We start from the raw sequence: 23,988 nt of genomic DNA on the forward strand, positions 1-23,988 counted from the left end.
AACTATCATTTAAATACCAATACCATGTCAGTTAGTGTGTTGTGCTTTTTTGCAACTGTTAGAATATAGACAGGCACCTAAAATCCCAACATTAACAACAGGGCCGTGATCACCTATTTACTATACCGTCTGCGACCCAGCCCTCCAGAGGATCTGGGTGGATTCCCATCGGGAGAAATTTTAAAAACTTAGCAGCTAAACTGACCATTTTACAGCATTTAGAAACAAAAACCTTGGATCAGAGGTTCTCAAAGTTATGATTGGAATCACACAGGAAAAGTGCACACACTGACTTTAAAAGTTTTGTTATTGCATATTATACTGTGCCATTTGAATTACTTTTTATGACTTACTCCACTGTGACTTTTTGTGACTTTTTTGTGATGTTTTCGTGACACACTACCACAATTTTTTTATTAGCCTACCTTTTATATGACATAGACTACTTACATTTTACAAAGACTATAACAATTGCCAGTGATATAGCCTGCATAACACCGACATTACATTCTATTTTTCCACCTTTTAGTACCTTTGGAAGTCATGAAATAGAGAAATGTAAAGTGTTTAACACTGATTGTGCCTACCCACAGCAACTGAGCTTGTGCTGGGGTAATGCAACGCCATTTGCACAAAACACATGAAGAGCTGGAGTGGGGGGGGGGGGGGGGTACATAAGTAAATTACTTTGTCATACTTGTTTGTCAATTACTGAGCTGTCTAAGTCACCAAATCCAAACATACTATATCATCTTAACAACTGTCTTGTTGCCTAACACAAAGCACCATTTTGAAATATGTAACCAACTCCCAGCTAGTGTTAGCTAGACTTAATATTACCACCAGGCAGGGCTAGCTGTAACACAGTGTTACAACTTACAATCTACACCTTACAACAATGCGGTGTTACAACTAAGCCTTCTATAATGCATTTTCTCTACTTTTGCACTTCAAACTTATGTTTAGTTTGAACCAATGTCCTTAATTACATGAGACATAATTTCTATTTTTCATTTTTTAAGTATCTTATTGACTCAGTTTCACAGTATTCATACATTCGTACATCTATCGGTCCAGTCACTGAATATCCATGATGGACTAACAGATGGATGGATACCTGTGCGGATTCCTAGCCTTCCCCTGATGTAGATGGAAACCTATAGTATATAGATAGAATTGTATTGAATTAATTGTGTTAAACATACTTTCCCAGCAAGTGTCTCACAGCTATCCCTGTGCGTGTTACAATCAACCACACCCATGGGATATGTTGTGTAAAATTTCACTTTCACCACTTCTCAGTGCAATTGCTGAAGAAAGGTAAGTTCTAGAAAAAACAATAGTTGATTATTTGTAGCAGAGATGTGCATGTTGTTAGAATAAAAGAAAAAATAATTCATCTCAAACAGTTCTAATAACATTCAGCCCAAACTAAAATAGGTTGTTATGGGCCTATTCTGCAACTGTAAAATAAATCTAGCACCACGAAACATTTGATTTATTTGTTATGTGTTAAAATACCTTCCTTTAATGTGACTGGACACTGTAATAGACATAAATACACTGAAAGCCTCACTAATAGGCATAAATACTTCAGCTGCATTCAGGTGCACTGAAGAAGTATGAGCTGAAATAAAGTGACACTGTCTCTTTAAGAGTCACAGTTGTCTGACTGCACTCGGCCATTTCCGTCTTTAGCCAGCCGGTGGTGTCACTCAACAACCGTGGAGACTTCAAATCACTTCAAATAATAACTGACATTACTGAATACGGTAGGTTTGAAATTACTATTAAATGCTCGAATAGGACACTGTAGTTATTAGTGTTAAATAAGGAACGTGTGTAAATCCCCTCACACACTGAGTGTGTTGGTGCAGACACCGGAGGAGCTTGTAGTTGACGTTCGCTAAATTTAGCTATTCTGAGGCTAGCTAACACGCTACAGCGAAGCTAATGTTACTAGCTGCCGTCATTTGTTCATTAACAACAACCTTACAGATTAGTCCGTTATTCGTGTCAGTGCATATATCTATCATGTTTATATCTCTACATATGCTGCATGTCCATTTCATACGAGGCATACAGACAGCAGTTTGCTGCTGAGTTTTCTTCTTTGTTTACAAATGTAGCCATAGCATAGTTTGCAGACTGCTGCTAGCTAGCAAGCTAATGTTAGATAACCTTTTCCTGTTTGTCCGCAAATCATAAAGGATTGTGCCAAATTCTGTCCATTTAAAACTGCTGTTTTGTAATTTGTCGTCTACCCACGTGCTCCCAGATGTCAAATATCGTGGTCAGTAAGGAAAGGGTGCTTGATTTAATGTGTACACTGTAGTTATGACTAACGGCACATCCCACAGACCAAGAGCGCATGCTTGATGATCATTTTCCCTCTCTGTTCCAGGACTGAGGCAAAATATCACCTTGTCATTCCTTAAAGTTGGTTGAATATCATCCCTTCACCTCTTGTCCTTGACATAGTGAGTAGAGTGGCTAACATGAAACCAACACTCAAGAAACTGACATTATCTTTTATTTAAACACTATCTTTAATTCTGGTCTGTCTTCCAAGGACTCTTTTAAAGTAACAGCTGTCAGAGAAGTTGTCCAGCTGTTTTTCTGATGGTCAGCCATGGATGAAGATGACAGCCAAGATGAGCTGATCAACCGCAGTACGTCCCATGGCAAAGGAAAAAGGGCTGCGCTGTGGGCCATCTCAGGTAGTTTGTATTACAGGTTTGTTATGTATAAGCTCCAGAGCTGATGGCTTGATTGTACACCAGATTGCATTCACTTCCAGTACAAGTGCAGAATCAAACATACTGAAAAGCGTTTAGCACCTCATGTATTTTGTGTGTGTTAATACTGTTTCTCCTCTCAGATGACTCGGATGATGTGGAAGAGGAGTCTGAGGAAGGAGGATCTGACAGTAGTGCGGAAGAAGAGGAGGATCACGTAGATGGAGAGGAGGAGGAGGAGGAGGATGATGAGGAGGATGAGGAGGAAGAAGAAGAAGGGAACGAAGAGGAGGATGGTACGAGTGACTGACTTTTAGAAGATTTATTATTCTTTGCTCATCGTATTTCTATATTGGAATTGTTGTTATTCAAGAAGCCTTAGTTTTCCTGGAGAGTTGATGCAACAATATCATCTAGAAATATTGTATGTATACAATCACATTTCTACCCACTTTTATCAGATGAGGAAGAGGAGGGAGATGCTAAGGCTGAGGATGGAGCTATCGGGGCAGCCTCCGCAGACCTTGCAGGGATGAGCTCGGATGAGGACGCAGATAAGTGTCCCATCTGCCTTAACTCATTCAGCAGCCAGCCTGTTGCAACGCCAGAGAACTGTCAGCACTACTTTTGTCTTGACTGCATCCTTGCATGGGCCAAGGTGGGTCTGACTCAGTGTTGTATGATAAGGAGAAAGCATTTTGTTGTAGAGCATCTTATATTTTTTTATTTTCAGTATATCCTCTGCATTTAAAAACATCTCTGGTAGAGGGAGCTCAATGGCTAACTTTCTGCGTCTCTGTTCTCCTTTATTCAGAATGTAAACTCGTGTCCTGTAGACCGTCTTGCCTTCAACAGCATATACCTAAGGAAATCTTATGGAGGCAAAGTGAAGAAAATGGTGAGTGTGTTCAGTCTTTGGCATAACTTCTGGAACATTTAGTAACTCAGCTTACTCTGTATACGTTTGTGTCATGTGGACTTATTTCTTATTGTGATGAATGCTCTATCCAGATCACAGTACAAAAGCCTGCGAAGGAAGGGCTAGAGGAAACAGTAGATTTGGACCTGGAGCAGACCAGCTGTGAGGTGTGTGGGGGCAGTGACCGTGAGGACCGCCTTTTGCTCTGCGATGGCTGTGATGCTGGGTGAGATAGATATTATTGTACTAAATAACCGCTGTAAAAGTGTGTTGAAAGTCAGCTTTTGCAGCTTTTGCCATTGTTACACCCTTAAAACCTGCTGTCAGGTTTCTCATCATCAGAGAAATTCGTTAAGCCTTTTTGTTCCATAGGTATCACATGGAGTGTCTCACACCACCTCTTGACTCTGTTCCTGTGGAGGAATGGTTCTGCCCTGAGTGTGTAGCCAACAACCGGCACTCAAGTAAGCCTTCAAGTAACCTCTATGAACAGATATCTGCATATGTGTGCAGAATCTGTAGGCAAGGGGTAAGATTTGGGTTTTGGAAATGTTCTGTTTTCTGTTCGCATTTAGGTTAACAGTCCATGTGGAGAGCAAAGGAGGCAGAACGTACTGGCCGAGTTTCAAACCCATCGGCTACAGTCTGACAATGGATTAGCTTTTTTTTAGTTTTTTTCTAATTTACCTGCATTCATAGGCAGATATTTGTTTTATAGAGATTACCCGGAATTTTGTCTGGACCTGTCTCAAGTTGCTTATCAAACTGTAAACAATGACCGGCAAACGGAAGAGGAAGTCTTGGCCTGCATTTGTGCTTGGCTACACCCAAAACCGTAAAATACTGTCCATTGCCCTTAGAGGTTATGTTGTCGTTTGACGATAGCCAGTGAGTTCTGACATTGGCTTTTAAGTTATTTGACTTCCTAAATTCATACTTGCTCAAACAATATTTTGGATTCGACAGTCCTTTACAGACTGGAAGAAAACTAAATCTGAATATTTAATCTTGTATTGTACAGTATTTTACATATCTCAGTGAATTGATGGCCATGTTTAAGAATTGTTTGCACTCATTAGCATCTTTACACTAGTCAGACTTTAAAATCTTTTTCACTCAGGGGGTTCAGCTGAAGAAATTAGTGATACCGAGAGCCTACCTTCTACTGCCCGTCCTGCCACCAGTCGCTCCCACTCTGGTGCTGCAGCTCCCACCAGAGCTATCGCCCGAACTCAGCAGAGTGAGAGGGTTCGAGCCAACGTCAACCGACATCGCATCACACAGGCACGCTCATCACAGGTTTGGCATGAGGCGTGACGCTTCAGTCTTGGCTTACTTTCTAATTCACTACCAGAGCATAGGGCAGGCTAGCTGGATCTTACAGAAGTGTGTTGATGCTCCACAGTTTGTTGTTGTGTGGATTGGGTTTACTGATGACATTCATGACTCATTGAGTTGGGCATTTGGGTAATGCACTTTGGTGTTCCTGACAGCAGAAATGATGGCATGAGTTTTTGACATTTGTGATATTTGATTGTTGATTGAAATGCTCGTGTGTCCATGTGTTTGGAAGTTGTTAAGACAGCAGTTGTTTGTGAAAATGAACCAGTGGAGTAAGGCAAACTTTTTCTTACTAGTTGGCGCCCACATATCTGATTCAGTCCACTTGGCTGGATGAGACTATTAATGCTGTGGTGGCTGGGCTCAACACGGCTGTGTATGTACGGGATTTCGCACCCCGCGCCCCAGCTAGCCGCAGGCGTAAAACCGGTAAGTAAGCACATACAAACAAATACACAACAGTTTTCAGAAAGGGTTACTTAATTACAAGAACACACATGAACAGATGTAGCAAAAGTAAAAGCAGGGCATAGCTATGAGGCTGACATGGTGATGTGCTTGTGATGAGAGACAACTTTTATGATTGTTGGAACAGGAAGACGCAGAAAGGTCAGACGCAAGAAGACGTCTTCTTCTATGGCTAAAAATGGTAAAGCAGCAGGTACAGGAGTCAAGAGGAGGAAACGGAGAGTGAGGAGGACTAAGTCCAGAAAAAAACTGGTGAGTGTGTCACTAACATCAGTCTTAAGATTTGAGTGATTTGGTTTTAAAAATTTCACTAGCTGTATCACTAGCTTAGACTCACGCTAGACTATGCTCCCATAAACATTTAATTAAATTACCACCAAGGTGACAAATGAAGAGTGTGAAGCTTGAAACGTCACCTTGGTGGGAATTTAATTAAATGTTTATGGGAGCGTAGTCTAGTGTGCAGACTCTGTTTTTCCTATCTTGCATTATCTCTCGTCCAGCACCTAGTTTGTTATTGTCTGAGTGTGCGTGCTTTTGTAATCTTTAGTATAACACTACATGTGAACCATGATTTATTAATTTTTCATATTTCTAATAATCAACATAAATAATTAGTAATATTAAAAAATCCCTTGAAGCTGTTTGGTGATTTTCACTCAAAATAAATTCGTATCTTTTTTTCCCACTAGGCGTTAAAAAAGTCAATCACTCCTCGAAGCCGTATCGCTAACAATCTTGGAATTGTAAAGGACAAGAAGAGCTCTTCACTTCCAACAGTATATCGGCCGTCAGAGCACACACTGAGCAGCATGCGTGCTGACATAGGTGCAGCATCCCTCTCTATCTACGGAGATCCATTTGACCTGGATCCCTTTGTGGAACGGTAAGACCCTTGTGCAAATTGTAGTGCTGACCCAAATGCCATTTTATGGGCTTCACTTATCAAGTGATGTTTGTGATAGTGCATAATATGTGGGGAATGAATAGAGATGGTTACTAGTGCCACTCATATACTGGTCTAGTGGATCTGACTCCTTGACATAAGGCCCGTTTCCACTGAAGAAGTTCCTGGTACTATTTGGGGGGCAGGAACTACTACAGGAACGTCCTCTCGCTTGGCCCTCTCAACGGCCGTGTCTCCACTGAGAGAGCGGAGTAGGAGGAAGGATCCTGTAAAGTTACGGGCTCTGTATGTGACGTAATCGTTGCGCGACCATTTTGACCGTGGCAACGTAGGGATGCCGTTAGCTGTTAGCCCTTAGCGGTGTCTGTAATAACTCACTAAATGGCCCGTGAAAAAAATATTTTTTCCAGCGGATGTCTTAGTTACAACATGATTGAGCGAACTGGAGTAGTTTCATGTCATAGCCGACAACAGGAGGCTTTTAACAGATCACGTCCTGATGTTAGCTTTGCTGCTGCTGTTAGCTGTCCCTGTCAGCTGATGCTTTCTAGACATCGTGATTTCCCAAAACTGAACAAATACCACACATATCAACACAAAACTGCTTTGCTAGCTCAATCATGTTGTAACTAAGATTTTCGCTGGAAAAAATATTTTTTTTACGGGCCATTTAGTGAGGTTTTTTTACATGGTGGCGGAAGCTATATGAACGAGCTAACTCTCGTCTGCTGAGTTTTAAAAATGCCGGCTATTTTGTTGCTTTCTGTTGTCGTCACATCCCTCCTTGAGTATATCCAATCAGCACCAAGTAATCCCCAAGCCCCAGCCAGGAGTCTTTCGGGGCCGTTCTGAGTACCTACCCCGAGGCAGGGACTTGTTTAGCCCCTGTAAAAGTTCCGGAACTCTGTCCTTCGGGGGTGGTTCCTGCGGTGGAGACACGCACCAATGGCCCCGGCCCCGTAAAATTACCCCGAAGTTCCTGCGGTGGAAACGGGCCTATAGTAACCCTTTATCACATGCTTTGAACCAAGCTTTTATCTTATCACCTGATGGTGTTAAATGCTCCTGTGCCACTGATTTATTTGACATTCCTATATACTGAAAGCCTTTCAGCCCAATATGTGCTTTGTTTTGATTCTACACAGCTGAATGTGTGATACAAATATTATTTTACAAGTAGACAAACAAAGAAAAACAAATAGCTCCCCAGTATGATTTAAGATCACAAATTCAGTTACAAACAAATATTTGATTAGTTTGGTTCAGCCTTATTATAATCATGTGGTTCTCACTGTTAACTATTCAAGTATAAAGTACATATGTGGATGATGTTTTTGTATATTTCACTGTGTTTATGTGTTTCTGCATAGCTGAGCATGTACAGTGTTAATTATTAAGCAAATTGTGCCTTATGGTATTAATTTTACCAGTGAGGAAGAAGAGCAGCAGGCTACATCACTGTTGGAAGCCAAGCGACGAGGGATCTCGCGATCTGCTCTTCGTTCTCACCAGCCTGTAGCTCGACCAGTCACTGCGAGCCTTTCAAGGTAATGTCCCCTTTTTGCCATGATGTGCAGGGTTGGTTATCCAGAACATGTTTCTGCTTATCAATCCATAGCATGAGCAAGCATTTACTGCAGCAGGGTTTTTTAATGTCCTCTGTTTTAGTTATAATGACCCCAGAAACCGGCTGAAAGTGCACACAGTTGTAAACTGTGAACATGTGTATGATGTGATAGAGAAACAGTACCTTGGTTTTTAGGACAAATGTGTTTATGGCAGTTTAAATCTGCTGAAGGTAAAAGTAGTTATTGTTTTTTCTTTTTAGATCGGTTAAAAAAAGATCCTTTATCAGTTTTGCAAAGAACCAAAAAACTTTGAACAAGTTTACTGTGCATACTGCTAGAGATCACAATTGCTCATATATGTAACATGAGGTGTCTTAACTGTCTGAGTTTTTGTGATCAAGAGAAGACCTAACTTGATGGATACTAAAGTATTATGGATTATCTAATTAAAGGTTTGCTTTGCTAAACCAGGAGAGGTATGGATGTTCCACAATCAAGGAGTGTTGTGGAGGCTGCTCCCGTGCCTGACCTCCTGGGCAGCATCCTATCAGGACAGAGTGTCCTGCTAATGGACAGTTCTGATGTTGTTATTAATCGAGATGGTTCCCTTAAAACTACGAAGCCGAGTAAGTTTGTGTGGCACATTTTCAAACACAAAGACTACACATTCAGATTTAGATAAATGTTTTGTATGTGTCAGCTGACTATGACTGACTGAGCCTATTGCTGTCACCATTTCCTATTTTCTGTTTTTCCCCAACACTGTGATGTGTTTCTCTGAATAAGTGCTGTGAGTAGTACACAATGTGTAAATCGAGGTCATCTGCTGAGCAAGGCAAAAGAACTTGCATTATAATTTGTGAATGTTTTGTGTTACAGTGTTGCCATCTGTGTTAAAGCCAAGTTGCAGCAATAGCTGTAGCTCAGGAGATGGCAGCACCCAGATCAGCCCAGTGATGTCGCCCAACCAGGGAGACAGTTCTCCATCGCCTCACTACAACAGAGACCTGCCAGGATCCTCCCATAGCTCCACCAACAGACCTTTCTCCCAGAGCTCTTCGCGCTTACACTCCCCAGCCAGCCACATCCCATCATCTTCCCATTCTGATTTACCACCCCGAGGTCACCCAACTTTGCTGCCACCTCGTCCAATCAGACCCACACCCCCTCCTGGTCACTGGAGAACCAATGGAGTTAGAGCCCCCAGTCCTTCCTCATCCATCCAACCTACCCTTGACTCCAGCTCTAAGAGCAAAGTAGAGACCTCATCACAGTCCCAAACTATAAAAGCACCTGTAAAGCCCATGTGGGTAGATGTGTCGGTTCTTCCAAGGATACCAAAAATAAAAAGGGAGAGCAGTGGTATCACAAATGATGACACTGGTCAAGGGGGCGGCACTGGCAGTAATCGAAGCAGCAGTAGTAGGGGAAATGGTAGAAATTCTGCCACCAGTAGTAATGGTTATGGCATGCCAGAAACAGGCATGAACAGCCTTGCTGGGGACAAGGGAAAGCAGCAAAGCGTAGACCAGCAAAAGGGTAGGGCTGACGGTCAGGCCCAGAGGCAGAGGCCAGATGGAAACAGCTCATCCTCAGCCTTCTCCAACTCATTCTCCTCCTTCTCCTCTACTGGCTCCTCTACCAACCAGCAACGTTATTCCTCATCGTCTTCCTCTTCTTCATCAGCAGTGAGCTTCCGCATTAACTCCAGTGGGAACTCCTGGCAGGCAAGGCGGCTTAGCAGCTCCTCATCCTCTGCTGCTGGAGGCAGTTCGCAGGAACACCGCAGAGAAAAAGAAGATGAAGCAAAGAAGAGACAGCTGCACAGGGATAAACAGATGCTTCTGGCATCACGTACATTGGTCAATAAGGAACAAGACAGTAATACTATCTACGATCCCTTTAATCCTACTCTGTCAGACTCGAGCAGCTCAGAGGATGAAGCTGAGAACAAAAGCCTGGATGGTAGCTCCCGACGTGCCACACTTGAGGGGATGGCCCCTAGTTTAAGAAATGAGAAGGGTTTAGTGCAAAGCAAGCAGAAACCAGTTCCTGTGAAAACTGAAACACAGGAGAATGAGGACTTCCAGGAAGGACCGAGGGGAGCTAGTCCTCAGGAAACCACAACACAAGAGGTCATATTCTCAGAGGAACATGTCAAGGTCGAAAAAGAGTCATCAATAGAGACAAAGACTGAGAAACAAACCCAATTACTTGACATTGAAGTTAAGAAGGAGCCCGGGTTAGATGACGCAGGGGATGCTGAAAGGTTTGGTCACAGTGTAAAAAGTTTGAATTCAGAGACAGCAAACACCACACCACCTGTTCAACACAGCCTGGATCTTTTAAAGACTGAGAGAGAGACTCTAGAAGATGATAGTGGACAGACTGTTGGAACTCCCAACAGTGCTCCCCCTGACTCTAAGAACGATTCATCAGCATCCAGCTCTGCTCCCACTACGAACAGACAAAAACCAGAAACTAAATCAGATTCTAAATTGGACTCCAAATCCTCTCCCAAGTCAAGAGATTCGGGCCATAACAAGACCTCAAAGGAGAGATGCTCGAGCAGTTTGGAGACAGACAAAGAGAGGAGAGGAGACCATCATGCATCAAGCCAGGGAGGCCGACGAAAAGAAAAGGAGAAGGACAGTCAAAGGAGTTCCAGGCGTTCAAGGTCCAGAGAGAAGAGGAGGGCCCATTCATCCTCAGAAAGCTCTCAGTCCAATTCCCCGGATAGGACTCGCAGAAAGAGGCGGCGATCCCGGTCGCGATCCAAAGACAGGAGACGATCTAGGTAAATATGTAATACTTATCCAAAATTCCTGGTATCAACTATGTAGTAAGCATCTGTTTGACGTTAAGACCTTTATTATTTGTTTGTTGTTTCTGATTTTAGATCTGGTTCCAGCTCCAGCAGCAGAGAGCATTCAAGAAGGAGGAAGCAAAAACGAAGGAGCAAGGAAAGAAATGACGGCAGAGAGAGAGACTGTGAAAGAAGACGTTTGTCAAAAGACAAGAGACGTGGTCGGTCTCGCTCAAAATCACGTTCCAGGTCTAGATCAAAGGACCATAAACGTGGTCATTCTCGCTCAAAATCACGCTCAAAATCACGGTCCAGATCCAGGGAAAGGAGGAAAGACCACACACGACCGCAACAATCTTCTCTCTCCTATAGAGACAAGGTAGAGTACCGGTCAAGAGACAAGAGAAGACAAAGGTCTAGATCCAGATCAAGAGAAAAACGGAAAGATGAAGGATCATCATCCAAGAGTTCTCAGAAAACTTCAGGGTCTAGTGTTTTGTCCCTGAAAGACACAAAACAGTTAAAGGACAAGAAAAAAGAGAAGGATATCCCTCGGAGCTCCCTCAAAGAGGAAAAACTTGTTCCACTGAACAAACACACGACTTCCTCCTGTGCTGCCACCTCTGTAGTTAGTAAGAAAGACAAAGACCTCAAGGCAGATGTCCAGGCCACAACAACAGAAATGGCAAAAGAGATGAAGGTTGGAAAAGAGATTAAGAAAGAAAAACAACCACTTCTTGATATGTTTGAAGATTCTCCTATTACTACGGAAATTAAGAAAGAAGAAACTGACATCCATGCCTTGACGGTAGCTAAAAGCATAGATGAGGAAGGAAACAAAGAAGACCCCATCAAGACTGAGACAATTGAAATCCAGACTGAGACTGAGACATTTGAAATCAAAACTGAGACATGTGAAATTAGGACTGAGACAAGTGAAATCAAGACTGAGACTTGTGAAATCCAGATAGATAAATCTGAGCCAAGTTCCCCAGATTTATGCCAATTACCCCCCGTCACCTCATTTTCTACATTGACCACATCTGTTACAACAGACTGTCTCCAGGACACAGTCTCTCCATCTCATCAAGAGTTAATAGCCACTGGAGAACAATCTGACACTGTTGGGTTGACTGTCCCTGTAAAGCAGGAAGTTCTGCAACCCTCAGACTCTGATGATGACTTTAATGTTGATGTGATGCTCGACAACCTGGACTATGTGAAGTCTGAGCGCACAGAGGAAAGTGGTGAATCTCTCAAACAAAAGAAGGAAGTGGAGGAGGGGAAGAATGAACAGGTATCGACTGCAGTGGGGGCCAAATCCAAGTCTCAAGTGAAGAGGGTTACCTGGAATATACAGGAGCCTGAGGGGCCTCAACCAGAGAAATCTCCAAGCAGTAAGTAAAAGCAATCCACCAGCAGATTTATCCTCACAAGTTCTTGCTGATCATACAACTAAAAATACGGATAATAATAAGATGTAAGAGTGATTTTAGATCAAGTTTAGCTAAATGTTTTTTGAACTCTCTCTTGTGCAGAGCTGTCCCTGTATAAATTGAAGCTGAAACAGGAAGGTCGCAGACCCTCCTCAACTGTCCAGACATCCAGTCAGGTAGGACAGAATCACTGCAAACTTAATACTTAATACTTCAAACAACTTTTATTTGCAGACATCAAGTGTTTAATGTGATTAAATGGCCACATGATGGCAGTGCTCTTCTAGGTGGAGCAAATGTATTGTCTGGGTGAAGTCACATGATAGAAACTAAAACTGATACTGAAGCATTTTCAGGGTAAATGAAAGTAAAAGCCATTCTGAGGAAATCAAAACTGTTGTCTGCACATTTAATGTAACCACTTATCCCAGACTCTTTCCATTACATCATCTACAGACCTGTATTACATAAGATTTTGGACTGTTGGTTGAACAAAACAAACAGTTTGGATACATTGCTGTGGATTGTGGGAAATTATAATGGGCATTTTCAGTTTTGTGATGTTATACTGGCAAAATGATTAATTGAGAAAATAATTTTTAGTTGCAGCCCTAAATTATATAATCTATCTTTTATTCTATCTTTGGGTAATCTTTTAGTTGAGTCACATCCATGCATATACTGTGTCTTGATTTTCCTAGGACATCACTGGAGCTGTCAGTCATCCTTCCAAGAAGGGTGCTGCCGGTGCGCTCGGTACCTCCTCTAGACCTGATGGTGCACAAGGAGAGGCAGAGGAGGGAGATTTGTCGAGGAAAGACCAGGTGAATCTGGCTTTTTAATATTTAATCTTTAAACAAAATGTGTAGATTAGTCCTGTGTTGTATTTTGTTTTGCGTAAGCATTATGACTCCGTCCTATTTTGTGAATATATGTGTAAACTATATCATGGCATTTGTCTTGTTTTAATCCCACCATCAGTATTTGAAGAAGCTGCACATGCAGGAGAGAGCTATAGAAGAGGTGAAGCTCGCCATCAAGCCTTTCTACCAGAAGAGGGACATCAACAAGGAGGAATACAAAGAGATTCTACGCAAAGCTGTCCAGAAGGTGGGTTCAAAGTCTTGCCAAGACTTGCTTAGAGCTATGCTATGCAGGATTTTCCGGAAAAAAACAATATATAGACTAATACAGAAGTAATCCCTCTGTGTCATCACTTATGACCCAAAAGAAGTGTGTCGTGTCTGCAGAGTCTCTGCCCTCTGCATATATTTTCCTATTTTCTGTGTTGGGACATTTATGGGCGTGTACCCGCCTACAGCGCTCAGGTGAGGTTGAGGCTTTCCTAAAAGATAGCGAACCAGCAGGCATCCAAGAGACTCAGTGCCAAGAAAAATGCAAATATAGTGAGGCGAAACAACAAACGAGTTTGGCTTTTACTTTCATTTTGCCGGCGAGTGCCTTTACAAACACTAATTGACAATCCTGCGTAGTATACCTGTAAAGCGCTAATAACTTTTGAGTATTAAACTCAGGCATATCTGTTTCTGGGGTCATCAGTTGAATGAGAATTTACATGTAATCATCTTGTGTTCTGGTCATCAGGTGTGCCACAGCAAGAGTGGGGAGATCAACCCAGTGAAGGTGGGCAATCTGGTCAAGGCATATGTGGACAAATACAAGCATGCTAGGAAACACAAGAAAGGAGAGGACTTAGGGCAGACGCAGGAGGCTGAGACCATGAAAACTTCTGATAGCCCCTGAGGAGGCGTGAATTCCAGGCAAGGACAGCCACACCCACTGACAACACTTTCTCCTATGTTATATTATCTTTTATTTGCGTCCTACCACTGGGTGTGATCTCAAATCTCTCTGACAAACCCTACCTAAACGGTTCACTAAGATTTACTCTCAGCTTCAAGACGGAACATTTTCTATAATGTCGAGCTTCACTGAATTTTGAGGACAACCTTTTTTTTTGTTTTGTTTTGTTGATCACTTGAACTGCACCTAGTGATGTCTTGTGCTTGGACTGTCACTGCCAAGAACTGGTCTCTATGTGTAGTACAGCTCTGAAACTCAATGGGAAACTGTGAGGTTGTGCCTTAAAGAGGCAGATCTCAATGACCCTCCCATGGAGCGATCAGTCAGGTAGCTTTCTCCACAGGCATATCACTGGGAGGATGCAGCGTCGGCTTTGAGTTGAGTTTCCCTATGGCTGTTTTGTTTTGTGGGGAGTCGAGGGGTATTTATCAGTGGCAAAACTAATTCTGTTGGTTCGTAAGTGGTGTGAAAGTATGCAGAGTATGCATATTGAACAAGTTTGTCACATTAAGGAACAACACTGTTATGCAATTTTTGTAGAAAATTTATCAGTAGAGTAACTAAACAATTTTAGATTTGGTTGTAAATAATATAGATTTGATATATCCACTCGTATGTTTCTTTCATCTGTGCTGCCTGTTGTGAATGACTGGCATAAATGGCTCTAGTTTATAGAGTTGATTGGTTTATGTTTTGTATTTGAAAGCCTCTGTTATCTGCCTTCCACATCTCCAATGTCCATGTCTAATGAGTTAAATCTAGGCCAAGCAGTTTGAAACAAAAAATGGAGATACTCCTCTTGAAAAACAGCCTATGCTTTTAGGAATACTTGTTTTCATATGTTCCAAACAAACCTTTGATTCTCAGCATTATCCGATTTTCAACCCATAACTGAAATGTAGAAAACCAGGGAGGATTTTGTTTCTGTGTCAAAGTAGTTAAAAAAAAGATAATAAAAATATACTATTTCCCTCAGTAATATAGATTCATTTTGTTTTTGGGCATTCTGTTTTTAACCAGTGGAGACTACCACTCCATGATACAGTAGGTAGTATAGGTTTTATGTTTGAGTGAAAAAAAGCTTATTATACAGACTTCATGTCTGAATGGGCTGTGTTGCAGTCCCCGTTATCTTGCAAAAATGTTAACGTCTGTAATTTGTCAGTCTTACCCGGTGCTCTCATGTCCATAAACATTTTAACTACAGTTTTTTCCATTTTGTATTTAATGTTTATTAATAAGCACTAAGCTAATTTCATGGGATCGATTTCCACATATAAAAACAATAGAAAATCTCATGTCGAGTAGGTATGATAGACGTGAACACATGCCTTTAGTTGGGAACATTAAAAGAATCCTTTCAGTGTTCACCCTGAGGCGTCTGTGGTACGTAATTACAGCCTCATTATGACTGCTTTGTCATTGTGTCCAAACCTTACTCTTGGTGACGTCCTTAACTGCTCTGCATTGCTTTATTTAACAGAATCTTTATTCTGCTTGTTCACCATTTTGTTGTCTACAGTAGTTTGTTTGCCAACTGTACAGTTTAATTAGGTGGGTGGTTGGACTTGCCTTGTACTGTGTTGTCACGTTTAATGCGGCTCTATAAAGCCAAGGACGAGGAGTGGAAGAATCGACAAAAACAGGTGCTCATGTTTATCTGAATGTATTTTACTTTTTTTCTGCATTTACTTGATCAAACAGGTCAGGTGTTTCTAAGAGGGAACACGTATGATAATAAATCACTGATAATAAATAGGATTTCGTCTCAGTTTAATTCAATTACAACTTCTCATTCTGTCTTGACGTTTCAATTTAAAGGTGCAGTCAGCAGTTCTAATCCAATACACTTTTTTTTCATGGTCCGCTAGATGTGTGTGCTGAAAAAAAAAAAATCTGGTGTTCATAACCAGTGAACTGGCTGGATGCTTGAGCAGGGGACAGGGGGAAGGTCATGGGCGTATAAAGAAAAAGACCGTGAAAGTGAAAGGGACAGTAAGTCTGAATCCACGTCTGGACTATACCGCACTTTAAGACGGCAGACTTTTCGGGTGTGTTCTGGGAGTCTGGGAGTGCTTAGGGCTGTCCCAATCCACAATCTATCCAGTCCACAAGGAGCCTCAAGGAGACTTTCTGCAGACTTCCTGAGCGTCCACTTAGGAGCAAAATGAACCAGACATCCTTGATTTAACTACCCACAATTCATTGCTATACAGATGTGACATAGTTTTTTCAATTCCTGACTAAAGAAAAAACAATTAATGAATGTGTAAAATAGTTATTGATAGTTGGGTCCATTAAAATGCTACTTCAGTTGTGTAAGTCAGAAATATTATTCAACCACATCATGTTCCAGATATATGTATTAAATATAGGCTGTAGAGAGAATAGAGTGAAAACGAATTTTATTATTACAGCCCAACAGGCTAAAAAAATGGCTGAAAAACAACAAAAGATTTCCAGATATCTCCTGAGTCATTAGTTCAAGGTCCACACAGTTTAATATATTCATCATCATACCTGAATTTTGCCATGTCATGGAGCTACTTTTCCAGTCTCTCTAAGTAGCTGTCCATTCTTCACTAACTCTACAGCAGGAAGCAGCACGTCAAAATAAAGACAATGTGCCGGAAATACACTACACCTAAAAATAAAGTGTTTTTTTACAAACTTGACACATTTGCAAGTCACTTGCAGTCCATTCAGAATGGACCCGCAACCCACTGTGACTGGGAACCACTGCTCTAATGTACGTGATACCCACTTTATTTAGTCATAGTTGTGTCCTTATTTGCAGACATTTTGATTTTTGAGTGTGTGTAGCCTATATGTTATATAGAGATGTAGGAATATCATTTTGTTCAGTCCCAAAAAAGGCTATACATAAGATTTATATCTTGTCATCTGCAGGGACAGATGAGCAGACACTATTCATCAACTTGCGTGAGGAATATGACCGCAGTGATCAGCTTGAATGTTCCAACAAACTTGAGGCCTGTCTATCAGCAGCTTGAAATCTCTGCCCTTGCAGACTTAACGTGATGACAGTGAACATGTCACAGAGGGTGGACATTTGGATTCAGCCTAAATCTACTTGTTTGAGTGTTCAGTTCAGGTGTCGACAGTCTTTCTTCAGAATTACTGATTCCACCGTTCAAGGGTTTGGGGTTTGAAGATATACTATGAGAATCATAGTAATAGTGAGTCTTGTTACGTTCCAAACTGAGCCACCACAGCAGGCTGAAAACAGCTTTTTTTGTAGTCATTTTCTTATTAGGGACAATGTTTTAATTAGGAAATATATATATTCATTTCTTTTTTGGTTACAGTGGACAAACCTGAGTTACACTGTAAGGGCTCAGCTTTGGGAGCCACTAAAGGGACTTTTACATTTTGAAAGCTTATGAAAAAGGCTTGATTTTAAGAAAACAGAACTTTTGGGTATAATCTACTTTTGTATTGATCCACTGTATGATCTCCATATAATACTTTTCAGCATTTACAAGTCATACATTTCACCATATGGATAAAGAACTGAGGCCTTGTTCAAGGTTAAAGACTTTATTTGAAATCTAAATAATGCCAGTTTAGATTTTCCAGTGTGAAAAGTGCAAAAATGACCAGCAGAGGATAAAAAAAGGTGAACAAATTCTGAAGTGCAAAACAATCCACCACAAACATGGATATACTGCAGTCAATGGCTGCAAGACACATAATAAAAACCCTGTCACATACATCATTTAGCTTTAATTTGCATTTTAAAAGCTCACAAATACGTGAGCAAAGCGCAAAAACATCACGTTTAACAGGATTTTCCGTCATGTTAGGCATCATTTTGTCACAACATACATATATCAATTGGAAAGGACACATTTCATTAAGAGATGATTTGACATTTACAGCAATAATATACAAGTTTGTTTGAAGGCAAGGCCATTGGCCCTTGAGTAAAGTAACAGTCTAACAGTGGAGGAGCTCATTTCTATTTATGTAGTGATAAGAACGTCACTTTTTGCCTAAAGTTGGTGACTAATGTGACACTAATAGTTAACAGGAGATAAAGCAAAGCAGGAGGGTGGAGTTACAGCTTATCAGTAATTGCACAGAATGCGATGACCGATTAAATTATATGTACTCCTGCTTCAGCTACTCTAACACATTCAACAGGTCACCAGTTTGGCTACTTGTCAGCAAAGCTTTGGGTAAAAGCAGGGAGTGTGTCCCATAGGGAGTTAAGATAGACCCCAGTAGGGTTGAGTGACAGAAAAAAATTCAGATCTGAGGTAGAAAAGACTCAGCAGCCCGTGCTGACTCCTCAGCTGTCGGCAGGCTAAAGACAGAGTTAATAAGGTCATACAGGCTGTTGTGTGAGATCTGTAGGCTGACGTTAGCGCTGTGAAGTGACGAAGCCCCCTCCATCTGGGCCATCTCTTCAAAGTGTCGACAGATCAGAGGGACCACCTATAGGGGCAGAGTGACATTTGAGACGTTGTTCAGCACTTAAAAACTTAAACTGAAGGGAGGTGATTTTAAATACTACATGTGTCTTTGAGGTGAAACTCAGGAAAAACAAAAGACTGTTACCTTGACTACAATGAGCTTCTTCTCCAAAGGTTTTCCATCAGGAAACCTCTCTCCGAAGCACATGTTGATGGTGTAGTTAGGAGAGTTGCCATTGTTCTCTCTAAACTGCTTCAGCTCTGAAACAAAAACATGGGACCTTTTATTGCAAATTGAAAATGCAAAGCAGGCTTTACATAAAATATAACAGTAGTGATACAAGTAATATGCAGTAATAAAAAAAATCCACACCTACCATTCACATATTTCTCAAAGCTGAGGAGCTCCACCATGGTGTTCTGTGGCAGCTTGGCTGGGCCTTGGTGAGCCGCACTGGGGTCACTGGTGCTGGCAAACACATGGCACCTGTCCTGCCTCCAGGCGTAGATACCAGTCTCTTGTACCCTGAGGAACAGACCTCTCTGGATGCTGCTAAGGATGCGGTTGGTGTATTCAACCTAGTGTAATGAAAGTTGTGATGAGAAAAACATAAGGGAAAATTCTAGCCTTAAATATTTCATAATATTTCCTCCTTCCTGTAATGAATTTCTGTTTCTTAGTGAAAGCCAGTTCTAAGTGTTGAGTGTCAAAAGAGGCGCTTGCACAACACAAAATCTGAGCTCTGTGAAGGGGAAAACACCAAACTCTTTACAGCTCTCTTTCAAACTGAAAGTGTTTGATATTTTTAGAGCCCGTGTGCATTTTTTAAAAACTTGTTCCTCCACTTAATGCTCAAATTAACACGTCACATGGTGAACTTTCTTAAAATTAAAATTAGACTGGCATATACACTTAAAGGAGCAGTGTGTAGGATGCAGGGCTTCTTCGGGCATGAGGTTTATGTTGATGTTTTCTTTAGCTTAGAATGAGCCCTTTATATCTACATAGGTTTATGCCATGTCTCACTGCCATGTTTCTACAGTAGCCCAGAACAGACAAACCAAAATGGCCTGGAGAGTGCTTTTTGAGTTGTTGCATAATTACCTGAAGGCCTATGTAAGGTAGGGCTGGACGATTATGGCAAAAATAATAATCACAATTATTTTGATTGATATTTAAATCACGATTAATAAACACGATTATAAGTTGGTCGTGTTGCCTTGGGGGGCAGACACGACAGCGCGACAAACTTTGCAAACAATTTCCTTTTGCTCGACGTCCGTCAACTTGAAGCCAAAATGTTTCCAGATGACTGAAGTTGTCCTACCTTTCTTCTCAACCAAAGGCTACCTTTCTGCCATGTTCTCAATCGCTCCCTCCACATATTATTGATCCACACACGTCACATGCTTGCTGCACGTAACACCGGTGCATTCACGGTGCTTTTCCAGCACAGGAACTTACATACACGCCACGCCGTGCGGCGCATTAATCGTTTTTCTTCGATTATAATGTTTTTATGATCGTGAGAAGCCAAAATCGAAATCATGATTAAAATTCGATTAATTGTCCAGCCCTAATGTAAGGTATTCAGTTGGTTGCTATCTGCTCAAGATGCCACTAAATCCTACAGCCTGCTCCTTTAAAGGTACCCTGTGAAGTTTTTGACCACTAGTAGTGCTAATGAGCACTGTTTTTATGAATGAGTCTCCCATTTTGTTTGGTCTTTGCTCCACAAGTGCTGGTAACATGGCATCAAAGGTAATAACGTGCCAGCAAATACAGTGAAATGGGAGGCTGCTAACAAAACTGTCAACTGCAGAAAATATACTCTAGCCAAAGAGAGTCAGATTGACTGTTAGCAGGTGTTTTTCCAGTTGTGAATGGTGTGTTCGTCTTTAATTAAGTTGCACAAAATGTCAAGCTGATGTCATCATGTACCTGTTTCTGGTCCAGCAGACCGTCAGTGGAGGGGAAGCAGAGGCGATGGGCATTGAGCTCAGGGGCCTCCTGCTGGTAGTGGAGCTGGAGAAGGGCAGTGGACAAAGTGGTCTTTAGCATTTCTTTCTTCCTGTAGTGGATGGAGATCTCCAGGTCATATATAGATGGTTGCACAGGTGAACCGATGACTGGTGGAGGATTTACTGTAAAAGAAAAAAAACATGATTAAATCAATTGGAAACATTTCTTCCTGGTCTGGCTTTTCATTTCAATAAAGTAATTTGATTTTATTTGGACTGCACATACCCTCACAGTAGGAAGGCTGATCTGGTAGAAGCTGTGGGTGGTTCTCAACTGCTACATAGGGCAGGGCAGCTGGAATGTGCTGACCATAGCCCTCTGCCCACGGTTGCTTCTCTATTACAGACAATAAAAAGCAGATTAAAGTACATTTGACCCTTATTATGAAACATGTAAATCACAAACAGGTGGAGAGGATTTTCGTCTATGACACATATAATATTTCCCCTTTGCTTGAGACACCGTACCTGCTTGCTGGTTGCCAAGATCCAAGGCCATGAAATTGTTGAGCAGATTGTGCTGTTTGGAGGAAAAAGGCATTTAGTAAGTACTGAAGGGCAGCAAACACAATCCTTTTGATATTAAACCAAAAAACAGAAGTGAAAGTGCACTCCAGGTAATACTGCACCTCATTTCCTGAGGGGAAGTACTCTATGGGAGAGCTGTAGATATCTGGGACCATGTCAGAATCTTCCTGGGAGTCTGGCAGGCTGCCTTGGTTGTCTACAGATAAACAAAACAAATTCAACATTAACTGCATTCAAACTCAAAATGGTGGAAGTAGAAGGCTTGGATTGAGAGGGCTACAATCTTACATCCGGTGTTGATGATTTCGTAGATTTTGTGAGGGTCGTCAGAATTCTTGGAGTTATCTTTTATCATCTTGAAGCGCACAGAGAGATTGTTGAGAGCGCATCGGAAGTTGGTTTTCCACCTGGCCTTATCGGTGGGGAACTCATTGATTTTCCCGCTGGCCACTGCCCATGCCTGTGAACCACACAAAGATAAGTTACACTCCATTAACATGCACATGTAAACAAGAAGGAGCTGTCCTGCATTAAAAATTAAGACACCATACAGGAATCTGCCATCACTCTGAAACTGAATTCTGAATTTAGATTACTTGACAAACACAAATTATGATGTTACATCATAAATGCATTAAAGGTTCAGTGTGTAAGATTTAGGAGCATATATTGGCCGAAATGTAATATAATAGGTATGTTTTCTAAAGTGTATTATCACCTGAAAATAAGCAACTGCGTTTTCGTTACTTGCAGTAAGCTGTTTATAGCTACATAGGGAGCGGATCCTCATCGATGGAGATTGCCATGTTGTACCACCATGTTTCTACAGTAGCCCAGAATGGACAAATTAAACACTGGCTTAATAGGGCCATTGAAACCCCTCCTTGATTAGAGTGTTGGAAAAATGCTAATTTTTTGCTAATGCTAATGTGACCCTGCATTACTCTGTGTTTTTACTGGATTTAATCATCTGGTCTGTTTGTTTCTGGGTAAGAGACCTCTGCAAATAGTTTGACTCCTGGTAAAAATCCACTGAATGTCTGGATCTTTAGCTATCAGACGGAAAAGGTGAGCGCGCATTAGCAGGTGCTAGGCTTGCGACCTGTCTCCGATATGCCAAACTGCACTGGAGAAACACTGATTTGTAACATGAAACTGCTTTATTCAGTGTTTTTACCAGTTTTAATCACCTGGTACGTTTGTTTGGGAGAGCAGGAGACCTCTGTGGGATAATTTGGCTCCCGGTAAAAACCTCCTGAACCCCCTGTTGGGATTTGGGGGAATGTTGTTTGGGGGAAAAAGTCTTAAATTGTACAGTTACTGTTTTGTCCATTATTGCAAAGTAATAAAAAAGACCTTTGAAAGAAAACCTCCTGGACAACTAACACTGAAGGAATTCTAACCAGGAGGAGTTTGAGCTGGTTACACTTTGCAGTCCTCACCACTAGATGCCACTAAACCCCCCTAAATCTCACACACTTTCCCTTTAATTGCATTTGGAAAAAAACCTAGAGTTTGCAAGTATTTCACACTAAGTGCTTAAATAGTACAAAAAATTCAAAATATTAGATTGTCCAATTTGCTTATGGGTTTTCCCTTGTAACAGAGTATTTTTAACTACTTACACTGTGGTATTGCTACTGTGTCTCTACTTAGAATCAAGGGAAGTGGAAGTGCACCACTATTGTTGGCATGCTATAATTGCCTCTGTCAGCACCTGCCATACAACAGCACTCTGCCGGTTTTTGAAGGAATCCTTAATAACCTGTCAGTCTGTCAGTCATCTGACTCAGAAACCGGCTATGAGGAGTGCTACTGGCACAACAACGACCCAAAAATACAAACAGCATCACTATAAATGTGTCAGACAGATGTCAACAAAGCCATCACCATTTTATCTAATCATGCTGTTGTACCAGATAACACCAGTATCGCCGTGACAAGTTCAACAGAGTTTGAACCTACCCGGAATATCTTGCTGTCCTCATCACTGCAGTCCCTTCTGGAGTTGTGCTTCCAGGGGACTCTGAACTTGTTTCGGCCCACATAGCACAGGCCCGTGTACTGGCGCGTCTCCACCTGCTCTATGAGCCAGCTGGCGAACTGGGGCTTTGGAGGGCTGAGAGGGAACATGATAGATCAGTGTTCTTCTTGAGTCAAACGTGTCACAAGAGCCTTAACCACATACACACACACGAGGCACAGCATTGTGGTGAAAGCAGTCAGCATACACTGTAAAATATTTTTCTGTTCTTATACAGACAGTCATAAAGAAGGCCTGTAACCCAACATGGTTTGTCCAATTAATATTCAGCAACATGCACACTTTACTAAACTTATTCAGCAAAATAAACAGCATGTTTTCTATTCTACTCCATAACACACACAATCATGTCACAGCAAAAAGAACAGGATGATAATATCCTAAATATGTATGGGGGGAACGAGATGAGGATGTTTGTCTTCCTTACCTTTGCATATTTCTCAGTAGAAGTGTTGCTCTCTGCAGAGATGTTGTTGTTCTGGATCCTCGGAGCACCTTGGCTGAATTAATAGGAGCAAACCCAGCGACAACATATGAGGTTTGGCTGACTCCTCCCCAGTGGGAGGTCGCAGCTGTTTTGGCATTTCCGAGGCACGAACGGGTGAGTTTGATTCAGGGACAGGCATTACGTCACTCCCTCACACAGAGCAGGACACAGACGATCCAGCCGCTCACGGTTGAGAAATTGAAGACACCCTCCTGTGACCGGATGCAGGAATGGGGTTGGATAGAAAAGCGGAATTTCTCAATCGGACTCGGGAGAAAGTGAAAGTAGTTATGCTGAGCGCGTCTCATGTAATTTTTCTTGCGTCATTGCGTCATCCGCATTTCATCATCCACCTACCGAGATCATAGTCTATTTCCTCGTAGGTGTTGTCGCCCACATACGCCTGGAGATATAGACATTTAATACACCATTAAAAACACATGTGTTTGAGTGTAATGCAG

General features: G+C 41.6%; 2 protein-coding genes across 2 annotated transcripts; one reads left to right on the forward strand and one right to left on the reverse strand.

Annotated features, from left to right (window-relative positions):
- The first annotated feature begins 1,681 nt into the window (after positions 1-1,681).
- phrf1 (PHD and ring finger domains 1) lies at positions 1,682-14,686 on the forward strand. The gene is made up of 20 exons (XM_050072768.1): positions 1,682-1,772; positions 2,405-2,480; positions 2,573-2,720; positions 2,882-3,034; positions 3,200-3,396; positions 3,553-3,636; positions 3,750-3,883; positions 4,030-4,121; positions 4,778-4,956; positions 5,295-5,427; positions 5,594-5,718; positions 6,159-6,352; positions 7,804-7,920; positions 8,413-8,567; positions 8,821-10,738; positions 10,841-12,144; positions 12,286-12,359; positions 12,885-13,007; positions 13,165-13,293; positions 13,789-14,686. Exons 3-20 carry the CDS (start codon positions 2,633-2,635, stop codon positions 13,945-13,947), a joined length of 5,358 nt encoding a protein of 1,785 aa, XP_049928725.1. The 5' UTR covers positions 1,682-1,772; positions 2,405-2,480; positions 2,573-2,632; the 3' UTR covers positions 13,948-14,686.
- irf7 (interferon regulatory factor 7) lies at positions 14,405-23,616 on the reverse strand. Its single transcript, XM_050072769.1, has 10 exons — positions 23,468-23,616; positions 22,962-23,115; positions 21,285-21,456; positions 21,098-21,192; positions 20,937-20,988; positions 20,695-20,805; positions 20,389-20,591; positions 18,824-19,025; positions 18,592-18,707; positions 14,405-18,468 (listed from the first exon to the last, which is right to left on the reverse strand). Exons 1-10 carry the CDS (start codon positions 23,473-23,475, stop codon positions 18,280-18,282), a joined length of 1,302 nt encoding a protein of 433 aa, XP_049928726.1. The 5' UTR covers positions 23,476-23,616; the 3' UTR covers positions 14,405-18,279.
- Positions 23,617-23,988: the final 372 nt, after the last annotated feature.

The sequence above is a fragment of the Epinephelus moara genome, chromosome 20 (genome assembly GCF_006386435.1).
Source record: "Epinephelus moara isolate mb chromosome 20, YSFRI_EMoa_1.0, whole genome shotgun sequence".
Lineage (NCBI taxonomy): Eukaryota > Metazoa > Chordata > Actinopteri > Perciformes > Serranidae > Epinephelus > Epinephelus moara.

Excerpts from the sequence above, each read along its gene's own strand:
- phrf1 (XM_050072768.1), top strand. The coding sequence starts at position 2,633 with ATGGATGAAGATGACAGCCAAGATGAGCTGATCAACCGCAGTACGTCC. Across the intron at positions 12,145-12,285 it reads ACCAGAGAAATCTCCAAGCA|AGCTGTCCCTGTATAAATTG; the intron begins GTAAGTAAAAGC and ends TCTCTTGTGCAG. Across the intron at positions 12,360-12,884 it reads CTGTCCAGACATCCAGTCAG|GACATCACTGGAGCTGTCAG; the intron begins GTAGGACAGAAT and ends TGATTTTCCTAG.
- irf7 (XM_050072769.1), bottom strand. Across the intron at positions 21,193-21,284 it reads CGAAATCATCAACACCGGAT|ACAACCAAGGCAGCCTGCCA; the intron begins GTAAGATTGTAG and ends GTTTATCTGTAG. Across the intron at positions 20,592-20,694 it reads TCAGCCTTCCTACTGTGAGG|TAAATCCTCCACCAGTCATC; the intron begins GTATGTGCAGTC and ends TTTCTTTTACAG.